Source organism: Schistocerca nitens, chromosome 11 (assembly GCF_023898315.1).
Source record: "Schistocerca nitens isolate TAMUIC-IGC-003100 chromosome 11, iqSchNite1.1, whole genome shotgun sequence".
Lineage (NCBI taxonomy): Eukaryota > Metazoa > Arthropoda > Insecta > Orthoptera > Acrididae > Schistocerca > Schistocerca nitens.
Genome location: NC_064624.1, coordinates 170,560,463 through 170,573,134, shown reverse-complemented (window position 1 = coordinate 170,573,134; position 12,672 = coordinate 170,560,463). Strand labels below are relative to the sequence as shown.

General features: G+C 44.5%; 1 protein-coding gene across 1 annotated transcript in view; it reads right to left on the bottom strand.

The window, feature by feature from the left end:
* Positions 1-12,672, bottom strand: part of LOC126213061 (tRNA-dihydrouridine(47) synthase [NAD(P)(+)]-like) — a 213,678-nt gene that overhangs the window by 49,354 nt on the left and 151,652 nt on the right. The window contains exon 8 of the mRNA XM_049940635.1: positions 6,859-7,038. Coding sequence (XP_049796592.1) covers positions 6,859-7,038 — 180 coding nt within the window. The remainder of the gene's footprint in view (positions 1-6,858; positions 7,039-12,672) is intronic.

Genomic DNA, 12,672 nt, shown 5'->3' with positions numbered 1-12,672 from the left:
TTCTTAACGGTTCAAAATCTGCAGATGTAGAGGTAATTTCGGGAGTACCGCAAGGAAGCGTGATAGGACCTTTATTGTTTACAATATACATAAATGACTTAGTTGACAACATCGGTAGCTCTGTGAGGCTATTTGCAGATGACACGGTTGTCTACAAGAAAGTAGCAACATCAGAAGACTCGTACGTACTCCAGGAAGACCTGCAGAGGATTAATGAATGGTGCGACAGCTGGCAGCTTTCCCTAAACGTAGATAAATGTAATATAATGTGCATACATAGGGGCAGAAATCCATTCCAGTACGATTATGCCATAGGTGGTAAATCATTGGAAGCGGTAACGACCGTAAAATACTTAGGAGTTACTATCCGGAGCGATCTGAAGTGGAATGATCACATAAAACAAATAGTGGGAAAAGCAGGCGCCAGGTTGAGATTCATAGGAAGAATTCTAAGAAAATGTGACTCATCGACGAAAGAAGTAGCTTACAAAACGCTTGTTCGTCCGATTCTTGAGTATTGCTCATCAGTATGGGACCCTTACCAGGTTGGATTAATAGAAGAGATAGACATGATCCAGCGAAAAGCAGCGCGATTCGTCATGGGGACATTTAGTCAGCACGAGAGCGTTACGGAGATGCTGAACAAGCTCCAGTGGCGGACACTTCAAGAAAGGCGTTACGCAATACGGAGAGGTTTATTATCGAAATTACGAGAGAGCACATTCCGGGAAGAGATGGGCAACATATTACTACCGCCCACATATATCTCGCGTAATGATCACAACGAAAAGATCCGAGAAATTAGAGCAAATACGGAGACTTACAAGCAGTCGTTCTTCCCACGCACAATTCGTGAATGGAACAGGGAAGGGGGGATCAGATAGTGGTACAATAAGTACCCTCCGCCACACACCGTAAGGTGGCTCGCGGAGTATAGATGTAGATGTAGATGTAGAATGAATGTTTTTAAGCCAAATCGGGACTTAAATACACTACAGTTACACGGAAAGACAATTCACGTGTTGCGTATCATTTCAGTAGATGACCAACTGTAGAAACTAAAATTTCACATCGACGTTATCATTTTTGTCAAAACAGTGACACTTTTTTTGTTTCCTGCCGTACTCGTACGAAGGCTATAAATTGGAAGTTCTTAATATTTGGTTGTATATCACGGTTTCGATAAGATACTAAGATGTTCCCCTTCCCCACTTCCACGAACATACGACCCTGAGGATTTCCCGAGCGTGTAAAGAAGAAAGAAGAGATAATGAAACAAACCACAAGCACTACCGATGACGATGACAAAGGAGACGAGGGGAGGAGAGGATACACTGTGTGGTGTTAGGCAGAAACTCTTCAACTGAGTAAGGAATCTTGTCCATATACCGTACATATATTATCTGACAGTACACAACTACGCAGTCCAATCAGATTTACGTCACCACCGTCTATGTTTGATGTCAACGTGCAATAATCACTCACGGACCACAGGTGGCAGCACTAGTAGTGGAAGGTATATACGAGGGCTATCCACAAAGTACATTACATTTTGGAATTAAAAATAAATAAAGTATTGGAAAATTTTTTTGTTATATACAGATGAAAGCCACACTTAAATACTACTTTTCTACATAGTTGCCATTTAAATTAAGGCACTTATCGTAGCGATGGACGAGCTAGCAAATTCCTTCCGTAAAATTCGGCCGCCTGCGCCTTCAACCACGTGGTTACCTCTTCTCGAAGCTGTGCGTCGTCATCAAAACTCTGCACAGCCAACCACTTCTTCATTGCTGGGAATAAGTGGAAGTCGCTCGGTGCCAGGTCGGGACTGTACGGCGGATGAGGAAACAACTCCCACTTAAAAGATTCGAGAACTTCACGAGTGGCATTTGCCGTGTGGGCCCGGGCGTTGTCGTGAATCGGCAACATCTTTCAGCCCAACTTTCCCCTGAACTTGTTTTGTATTGCTCTTCTGAGGTTGTGCAGAGTTTGGCATACCTTTGAGAGTTTATTGTAGTGCCTCTTGCCAGCAAATCCACAAAAATCACACCTTTTCTGTCCCAAAAGACAGTCGCCATCACCTTCCTTGCCGACATTGTCTGCATGCATTTCTTGGGTTTGTGGGGGGAATTTGTGTGCCCCCACTGCATTGACTGCAATTTTGTCTCGCAGTTCACACGCTTAACCCATGTTTCGTCACCAGTGACGATGCGATCGAGTAACGAGTCGCCATCTTTCTCGCAAGCGTCCAAAAACATTAACGCGGCAGCCGTTCGCTGATTTTTGTGAATCTCTGTCAAGATTTTTGGTATCCATCTTGCACAAAACTTGTGGTAACCGAGCTTTTCGGTAATGATTTAGTGCAACAAACTTCGTGAAATTTGTGGAAAACTCATAGTGTGTTCCGTTATTGTGAAATTACGGTTTTCACGGACCGCGGCATCGACGTCTTCGACAAGTTCGGCAGTCACTATGCCGGGTCTTCCACTTTGCTCCTCGTCGTGAACGTTAGTTCGGCCATTTTTAAATTTTATGACTCATTGACGCACTCCACTTTCAGTGATTATGTTGTCCCCGTACACATCACAAAGCTGCCAATAGATTTCTAACGGTGTACAGTTTTTTGCAGTCAGAAACCTTATTACAGCACGCACTCCACACTTCGCGGCATTTTCAATTAACGCTGACATTTCAAATTGTGACAGTAACTCGACGGAGTACAGCACGAACCTCTCACTAGCACGGCAGGATGCCGACTGAGCGGCGGAATGCCACGACACCGAGATGGCCGCGCTAGCCCCGCCCCTAACAGACACAAACAAAAACGTAATGTACTTTGTGGATAGCCCTCGTAAAGTATGGAGGGGAGGTGGAGGGGGAGGGAGGCAGGGAACAGTGTAGTCGTTATCATAATGCTCGAATAGGGTGATTTACCTGATGTCCTAAAGGGCACGACCATTGGCTTTCAGGTCAAGGGTGGAAGCATTTCCAAATGGCCAAGTTTGTAAACTATTCACATGCCACTGTTGCTAAACTACGAGGGTCACTCTAAAAGAAATGCACACTATTTTTGTAAAAATACAGTTTTCATTCTGCACGTGTGAAAGTTTTACAGTGTGTAGATACATTCTTCTTGCTTGTTTTCAAACTTAGTTCAACCTCTTCCCGTGAGTGGTGCCGTCACAGCACGTCTTCAAGATGGTTGCTACACTTGACGTTCGTCAGAAGTGACGTGCTGTCATAGAATTCCTGTGCTGTGAAAACGAGACAGTGGGAAACATCCACAAGAGGTTGAAAAAGGTGTACGGAGATGATGCAGTACAGACAGTCAGTGGGCAAGCAGGTTACGTGAAGAAAGTGGGCACGGCAATATTGAGGATTGTCCTCGCAGCGGCAGGCCTCGTACTGCACACATTCCTGAGAATGTGCAGAGAGTTAACAAATTGGTGACTGCTGACAGACGCATCAAAGTGAACAAACTGTCACGCTACGCTGGGATAGGGGAAGGAAGTGTTTGCAGAATACTGGAAGTGTTGGTGTTCAAAAAAGGTTTGTGCCAGGTGGGTTCCCAGGATGTTGACAGTGGTTCACAAAGAAACAAGAAAAATGGTATGCAACGAACTTTTGAAAGAGTACGAGAATGGTGGAGATGAATTTCTTGGAAGAATCGTGACAGGTGATGAAACGTGGCTCCATCATTTTTCATCACAGATGAAGAGGCAATCAGTGGAGCGGCATCATGCAAATTCACCCAAGAAAAAAAAATTCAAAATCACACCTTCTGCTGGAAAAGTTATGGCTACGGTGTTTTTCGATTCCAAAGGACTCTCGCTTGTGGACATCGTGCCAAGTGGAACCACCATAAATTCTGATGAATATGTGACGACACTGAAGAAACTTGAAGTTTTCAAGCTCGACTGAGTCTTGTTTGACCACGTCGGCAAAAGCAGGATGTTTTGCTGTTGTACAACAATGCACGGCCACATGTCAGTCAAAAAACCGTGGAAGCGATCAGAGAACTCGGATGGACAACACTGAAACATCAGCCTTACAGTCCTGACCTGGCTCCGTGTGACTATCATCTCTTTGGGAAACTGAAAGACACTCTTTGTGGAACAAGGTTACAAGATGACGACTCCCTTGTGTCGCTGCCAAACAGTGGCTACAACAGGTTGGTCCAGAATTTTACCGTGCGGGTATACAGGCACTGGTTACAAGGTGGCGTAAGGCAGTTGAGAGGGATGGAAATTATGTGGAGAAATGAAAATATTGTTCCTAAAGGATGTATCTACACACTGTGAAACTTTCAAAGATGAATTTAAAAAAATAGTATGCATTTCTTTTGGAGTGACTCCTTGTATACTGGGATTTGAAAAGTGGTGCTACCCAAAACTGGTGACAAGCCACCTGTGGTGCACAACAGACCACAGATGACAAAAGCTAACGGTGGCTGCGGGGATGTATAGGGCGAACAGACGTGCAACTGTCGAGGAACTGACAGCCGAGAGAAGCCCACCGGCTACTGACAGTGGTTCCTCAACGACCGTCCAGTGAATGTCCGTATACGTACGGGCCTCCACAGTAGGCACCTGATTCTGTAACAGTACTGACTGGAGTCCATCACCGATGAAGGCTGGAATTTGCTCGTCAGTACCGCAACGGCACATTTACCGAGTGGCAAGACGTGGCTTTTTCAGACAAATTACATTTTATGCTCGAACGGACAGATGGCCGTGGGCGTGTATGGCGTAACATACCTGAAACCTAACGAGGAAAGGGGCATTACGGTCTGAGGAATGTTTTCCTAGCATTACCCGGTCAATCTCATCGTTCCGGAAGGCACAATGGTTCGACACAGGTATACATCCAATCTTGAGGACTGGGTCCAACCCTACGAGCAGTTTGTTTTTCCTCGGCACGACGGCATCTACACTCACGCTCATAAATTAAGGATAATTGCAGAATGTGGTGCCACACAATGCGGCACTACACAAAACTGGCGCTAATAGCATAGGCACGTAGGGAACACACACGACACATCTGTAAGTCCATGGTATTGGTGGTAAGTTGACAAAACTGTCCCGAATCACGTGTGCTACAAAACGCCCCTGTTTCCTGCGCATGTACCCCGACATCGATATGTGATATGATCACCGTGCACACGTATACAGGCCGCACAATGGGTTGGCATACTCTGGATCAGGTGGTCGAGCAGCTGCTGGGGTATAGCCTCCCATTCTTGCACCAGTGCCTGTCGGAGCTCTTGAAGTGTCGTAGGGGTTTGAAGACGTGCAGCGATACGTCGTTTGAGAGCATCCCAGACGTGCTCGATGGGGTTTAGGTCTGGAGAACAGGCAGGCCACTCCATTCGCCTGATATCTTCTGTTTCGAGGTACTCCTCCACGATGGCAGCTCTGAGGAGCCGTGCGTTATCATCCATGAGGAGGAAGGTGGGACCCACTGCACCCCTGAAAAGGCAGACATACTGGTGCAAAATGATGTCCCGATACACCTGACCTGTTACAGCTCCTCTGTCAAAGGCATGCAGGGGTGTACGTGCACCAATCATAATCCCACCCCACACTGTCAAACCACGACCTAGATACAGGTCCCTTTCGAGGACATTAAGGGGTTGGTATCTGGTTCCTGGTTCACGCCAGATGAAAACCCGGCGAGAATCACTGTTCAGACTATACCTCGACTCGTCCGTGAACATAACCTGGGACCACTGTTCCAATGACCATGTACTGTGTTCTCGACACCAGACTTTACGGGCTCTCCTGTGACCAGGAGTCAGTGGAATGCACCTTGCAGGTCTCTGGGCGAATACAGCATGTCTGTTGAGTCGTCTGTAGACTGTGTGTCTGGAGACAACTGTTCCAGTGGCTGCGGTAAGGTCCCGAGCGAGGCTACCTGCAGTACTCCGTGGCCATCTGCGGGCACTGATGGTGAGATATCGGTCTTCTTGTGGTGTTGTACACTGTGGACGTCCCGTACTGTAGCGCCTGGACACGTTTTTTGTCTGCTGGAATCGTTGCCACAATCTCGAGATCAAACTTTGTGTTACACGGAAGGCCCGTGCTATGACCTGCTGTGTTTGACCAGCCTCCAGTCACCCTAGTATTCTACCCCTCATAACGTCATCAGTATGTGTTCTTTGAGTCATTTTCAGCACACAGTCACCATTAACACGTCTGAAAACGTCTGCACACTTACTCGCTGCACCGTACTCTGACATGCACCAACACACCTCTGCGTATGTGGACTGCTGCCAGCGCCACCGTGCCATGATCACAGGTCAAATGCACTGCACGATCACACCCAGAGGTGATTTAAATCCGAAAACCGCCCACCAGTGCGTTGTTTCACCATGTATCACCATTATTCTTAATTTATGAACATGAGTGTACTAGCAAGACAATGCAACCTGTCACATAACTCGCAGTCTACTTGCATTGTTTGAAGAACAGCAGGATGAGCTTACCATACCACACCAGCTAGCAAACTCACCAGACTTAAAACTAACAGAGAAACTGTGTGACCACCTCAGTGGGACTGTTCGCACCACGAATCCTCGACCAAGAAATCTACCGTTGCTGGTCACAGTACTAGAGCTGGCCTGTCACCACGCCCCTCTCAGTACCTACCCGACTCTCTTCCTGCACACCTCGCAGTGCTCTGCACTACAAACGCTGGTCATTCGGGCTTTTGACAGGTGTCACATTGATGTGACTGGACAGCATATATATAATGCCTTCTACGAGACGAAGAATCTCACGAGATTGAGGGACGAGAAAGTAAAACACGGGCACAAAAAAGGAATCCTCGCCGCTCCAGACGTGGCCGTACACTCACCGTGATGTGGGAGACTCCCCAGTCGGCAAACTTGGGCACCAGCTCGTGGGCGACGTTCTTCCCACTGTAGACGCCAGTGCGCAGCTTGGCCGTCAGTGGCGTCTGGCGCAGTACGCCGGTCGTGCTGCGCACCACTTCCTCCAGCACCCGCTCGCGCCGCAGCAGTCCGGAACCACCGCCCTGTGAACGTGACTAGTTGTTAATAGTTGCACACTAAACAAAACACACTCTATATATATGAAGATGGTATCTGTTCTTTGGGACATGTCATTATATATATATATATATATATATATATACATATATATATATATATACAAAGATGATGTGACTTACCAAATGAAAGTGCTGGCAGGTCGACAGACACACAAACAAACAAACACAAACATACACACAAAATTCAAGCTTTCGCAACAAACTGTTGCCTCATCAGGAAAGAGGGAAGGAGAGGGAAAGACGAAAGGATGTTGGTTTTAAGGGAGAGGGTAAGGAGTCATTCCAATCCCGGGAGCGGAAAGACTTACCTTAGGGGGAAAAAAGGACGGGTATACACTCGCGCGCACACACACACACACACACACACACACACACACACATACACATATATATATATATATATATATATATATAAAACAAAGATGATGTGACTTACCGAACGAAAGCGCTGGCAGGTCGATAGACACACAAACAAACACAAACAAACACAAACACACACACAAAATTCAAGCTTTTGCAACAAACTGTTGCCTCATCAGGAAAGAGGGAAAGACGAAAGGATGTGGGTTTTAAGGGAGAGTGTAAGGAGTCATTCCAATCCTGGGAGCGGAAAGACTTACCTTAGGGGGAAAAAAGGACGGGTATACACTCGCACGCACACACACATCCATCCGCACATACACAGACACAAGCAGACATATTTAAAGACAAAGAGTTTGGGCAGAGATGTCAGTCGAGGCGGAAGTGAAGAGGCAGAGATGATGTTGAATGACAGGTGAGGTATGAGTGGCGGCAACTTGAAATTAGCGGAGATTGAGGCCTGGTGGGTAACGGGAAGAGAGGATATATTGAGGAGCAAGTTCCCATCTCCGGAGTTCGGATAGGTTGGTGTTATATATATATATATATATATATATATATATATATATATATATATATATATATATATATAAAAACAAAGATGATGTGACTTACCAAATGAAAGTGCTGGCAGGTCGACAGACACACAAACAAACACAAACATACACACGAAATTCAAGCTTTCGCAACAACTGTGACTTACCGAATCTCACCAGCCATTTGACCATCTTCTTCTGTGCGGATACACAAACAGTGCCCAAACTCTTATGGGAATTGACGGAAAAGCAAGGAGTAATGAGTATGATGGGCAGGGGCACTATGAATATAGTGCGGGACAGTAAGTTGAGAATGTGGGTCCCACGGGAGGCATGCCAGAGATAGTCCCTGCAGTCGCACCATCCTCTGTGTTCTCAGTGGCTCAGATGGATAGAGCGTCTGCCGTGTAAGCAGGAGATTCCAGGTTCGGGGCACACATTTTCAACAGTCCCCGTTGACTCATATCAATACCTGTATGCAGCTAAGGGTATTCATTTCATTGTAATTTCATAAAACACACTTTGTGCGAATACTTAGGGCTCAGTCAGATACTAAGTTAAAATGGAGTGATACACAGATAATGTGATTCTGAAATGCTCTCAGGTTTTCGTCAAAGTGGCTTCATCCAAACTGTGTGATAATTGGCAAGCTGGCTTTCTGCCACCTTTGGAGAGTCCTGATTCCCAGTTTGTCTTCTGCTGGGTAGTGTCTTATACAGGATTAATCACTTAGAATTTTCACTGCAAATATCGTCGTACTGGGAAGTGCTACTGACGTGCAGTTATCGCAGAATATGTCGGTACTCAGGGGCTCGTAAGCCGATACACAGATTGTATACAAAGTATATTTTTTGTGCAAACATACACTTTTTTAAATGCAGCACTATCTATCCACATTAACAGACTAAAATTAGGGTAAAATAGAATGTCAATGGTGTTTGTTGCAGGATTCTAGAGCGAGCTGCTTATGAGGTATCATATTTTGAAAAGTTCCCACACCGACACTTGTATAATATCTGTGTTAAGACAAACTAAAGAACAGCACAAGTGTACCCGCTAGTTATGTGGATTGTAACCAGCAACGAGGCAACTGATCAATGCAGACAGTGTTCAAAATGACCACTGGCAGTGGCAATAAATGCCTCCAGTCTTGTACGGAACGACTGCAGCACAGGTGCTAGCATTTCTGCGGAGATGTTCGAGCAGGCTGCAGTAATACATCATTGTATATCATCAGGTGTAGTTGGTACGTCCTTGTAGACAGCATCTTTCAGCTTCTCCACAGAAAATGTCCACAGGTGTGAAATATGGGGAACAGTCCAGCCAACATACAGGTCCTCTGCATCCAATCCAACGAATCGGAAACAGTTCGTGAAGACACGCTACAGTACTTCGTACACTACGGGCTGGACAGCCGTCATGTTGGTACCACACGTTCCTCTTAGCCTGCAGAGGAACGTTTCCTAGCATCCGTCGAAGATAGTCTGTTAGGAGGCAGCGATACCTGTGTACGTTCACTGATTTGTTTACGAAACACGGGCCTACGAGCTGATGGTTCACTATCCCACACTACACATTTACACTCCCCGATAAGGACCTGCCACATTGTGATATTTAAATCCGACGCACGCTTCGCCGCAGCTGCTTGGGCTCACAGACTGAACATACAGACTAACAAGACAATTGCAAGACGAGGCCAACGTAGTGTACTGCTGAGAATGAACGGAGCCTTCAACACCACGTCACTAGAGGCACTTTGCGTTGTGATGGGGACCTGCCCTGTAGACATAACAATACGTCACAGACCTGCACTTTACTGGCTTAAGAGGGACAGGGTCGATAAAATCACCAAAATTACGGGACTGACATTATGAACAAAAGACAAATGAAACAATGATGGATTCAAACATGGCAGAGAGAGTGTGATGCATCCGACAAGGGTCGCCGAGTACACTCTTTCTCTTCTGATGTACGTGAAACACCACAACTGAAACATGTCGACCCAAGCCGGGGATGGTCCATTTCCTGACAGGCCACGGGCCGTATCCGGTACATTTAAACCGTATGGGACTAACTAACGACGAAGTATGCATGTGCAGAGAAACTTGGACACCAGAACGTGTCACACTGCTGTGAAACACACTAGCACAAGTGAGACCTATACAGAACGACAACGACATGGCCACAATAATATGTAATCCCAATGAATGGAACACAATAAATAGCGTGGCCGATATTGTATCAAACACTCTGCACGAAAAATACAAGCGCCAAAACCCATATGTAAGGGGGTGTAGACAAGCACGAACAACACAACAAACCACACGGGAGGATGCAAACACGACCACAGATTCCGAAACCGAGGAAGGAACACTAAGTGAACATGACTCAGAAGGGATCAACATGTAAGGGACCAAAACCAACAATGCATGACACTGAATGCCACAACAGTCACAAACAACGCAACAGTCTTAAAACATATAAACACCAGCACCACATACTAAGACTGTAGTGATAAGGTAACGTCGCTTGGGAGGACAAGGCTCGAAGAACTTTTATTCCGAGGCTCCTCCTCCCCAATGACATCATGCATAGCGTTTAAAGTACACTGCAGACAAGCAGTATATTCTCTTCTCTATTGAAAGCTACAATCAATGAATTTTATATATGAGAAATGTATTAAGTTATTTAAGGAATAACGCATTCAAGTAGCAATGAACTATATTCTATTTCTACTAGCAAGTTACAGACATAAGTGTATTTCTCGTGTAAAGCTAAAATTCATGTACTCCATGTATGAAGTGCTCAATCAGCATTTAATCTGTATAATATGTGTAAACATACATTAGCACAAACTATTTCAGATGAGAATAGCTAGAGGTTGTACCGAGACCTTCTCATCTGAAATAGGTAGAAATAGTAAATTATTAACGAACATGCTACTTAGACTGTATTACACATCCAAATACAACATATCACTTCCCTCTACATACTGCAAATCATTTTCACCACTCTCATTGTGTTACATTTTCTTTTTTTAAATTTATTTTTCTTTGACATTTGCATTATATAAATTATATGGAACCATTTTAACAGTTGTTAAGCATTCAATTCGCTGTAACCTCAGAGAAATCTTTATATATTATGTTCTTTATATTATTGAAAGAAAGCATTAACAACTGTATACCAATAAGACTGTAACAATGATAGGTCTTTGCTGTTAGATTCAGAAGCATCCGACCCACCTTACATTTCAAGGCAGTGGATTACTCTGTACTGTTAATGAAATAAATAAATAAATAAACTTCACAGATGCTGACATTCCATTTGATGAACACAATCAAGAGACCAATTCTTTTCATAATTAACTTCAGCTACTTTTGTACTTTGCATAGTCTCCTGTCTTGGAAACATATGAATGAACCTACTGACATATTCCAAATTTTTTGCACTTAGTAATGTCTTACGGAAAAGGTTCCTGGGGTAACTCACTTAGAAAGTATTGATCGCACAAAAGAAAGCGGTAAGAATAATATGTGGTGTTCACCCACGTCGTCATGAAGGTAACTCTTCACCTATCTGTCAATGAAATTTGTCATAAATAATCAAATACAATTGAAGATGAACAGTGATGTCCATACATATTACACTAGAGCAGGAAATTATCCTTACAACCCATCATTAAAGCTGTCAGTGGGTCAGAAAGGAGCTCAACATTGAGCAGCAAAAATTTCTGATCATTTGGCGAATAACATAAAATGCCTGACAGGTCGCAAAGCAAGTTTTAAATCTAATCTAATACCAGTTCTCCTGGACAACTCATTCTATTCTATGGACAAATTTTTATGTAAGAACTGGTATTCTCTAAAAACACAACTTTTTAAGTCCAGTTTCATAAGCAGCACTCGAAAATAATGTTTCCATTAATGATTCAAACAATGTAAAATTCAAGCTGGAATAATGAAAATATTATGAGAAGGATCAATTGCTACTCACTGTACAGAGGGGATGGTGAGTTGCACACAGGCACAGCAAAAAAACTGCTATACATTTGGGCTTTTGGTCAAAAGACCGTCTTCTAAAACAGAAAACACACAGACGTTCAAGGGAGCACAAGTCACACACACATGACCACTGAAATCAAACTGTAAGCAACTGCACCTACTGCTCAAAGTCTGGGCTCAGTGGTCACGTGTGTGCAAGTTGTTCTTGTGTGAACGTGTGTTCTTTGCTACTTTAGAAGAAGGCCTTCTGGCCAAAAGCTCAAATGTGTATCAATCTTTTTGTCGAGGCTGCCTGCAACTCAACATCTCCTCTGTACATCGAGTATCAATCAATCCTTCTCATAATGTTGTGTTCATTAATGTTAACACTAATCGTGTACACTGAGGTGACAAAAGTCACGGGCCACCTGCCAATTTTGCCCGACGCAGTGCACCAACTCGACGTGGCACGGACTCAAAAAGTCACCAGAAGTCCCCTACAGAAATATTGAGCCACACTGCATCTATAGCCGTCCATAAATGCAAAAGCATTGCCGGTGCAGGATTTTGAGTACAAACTGACCTGTCGAGTACATCCCGTAAACGTTTAATGTGATTTGTGTCGGGTAATCTGGATTGCCGAACTGTTTGTTCAAATTGTCAGCAATGTTCTTCAAACCAATTGCGAACACTTGTGGCCCTGTGACGTGGTGCATTGT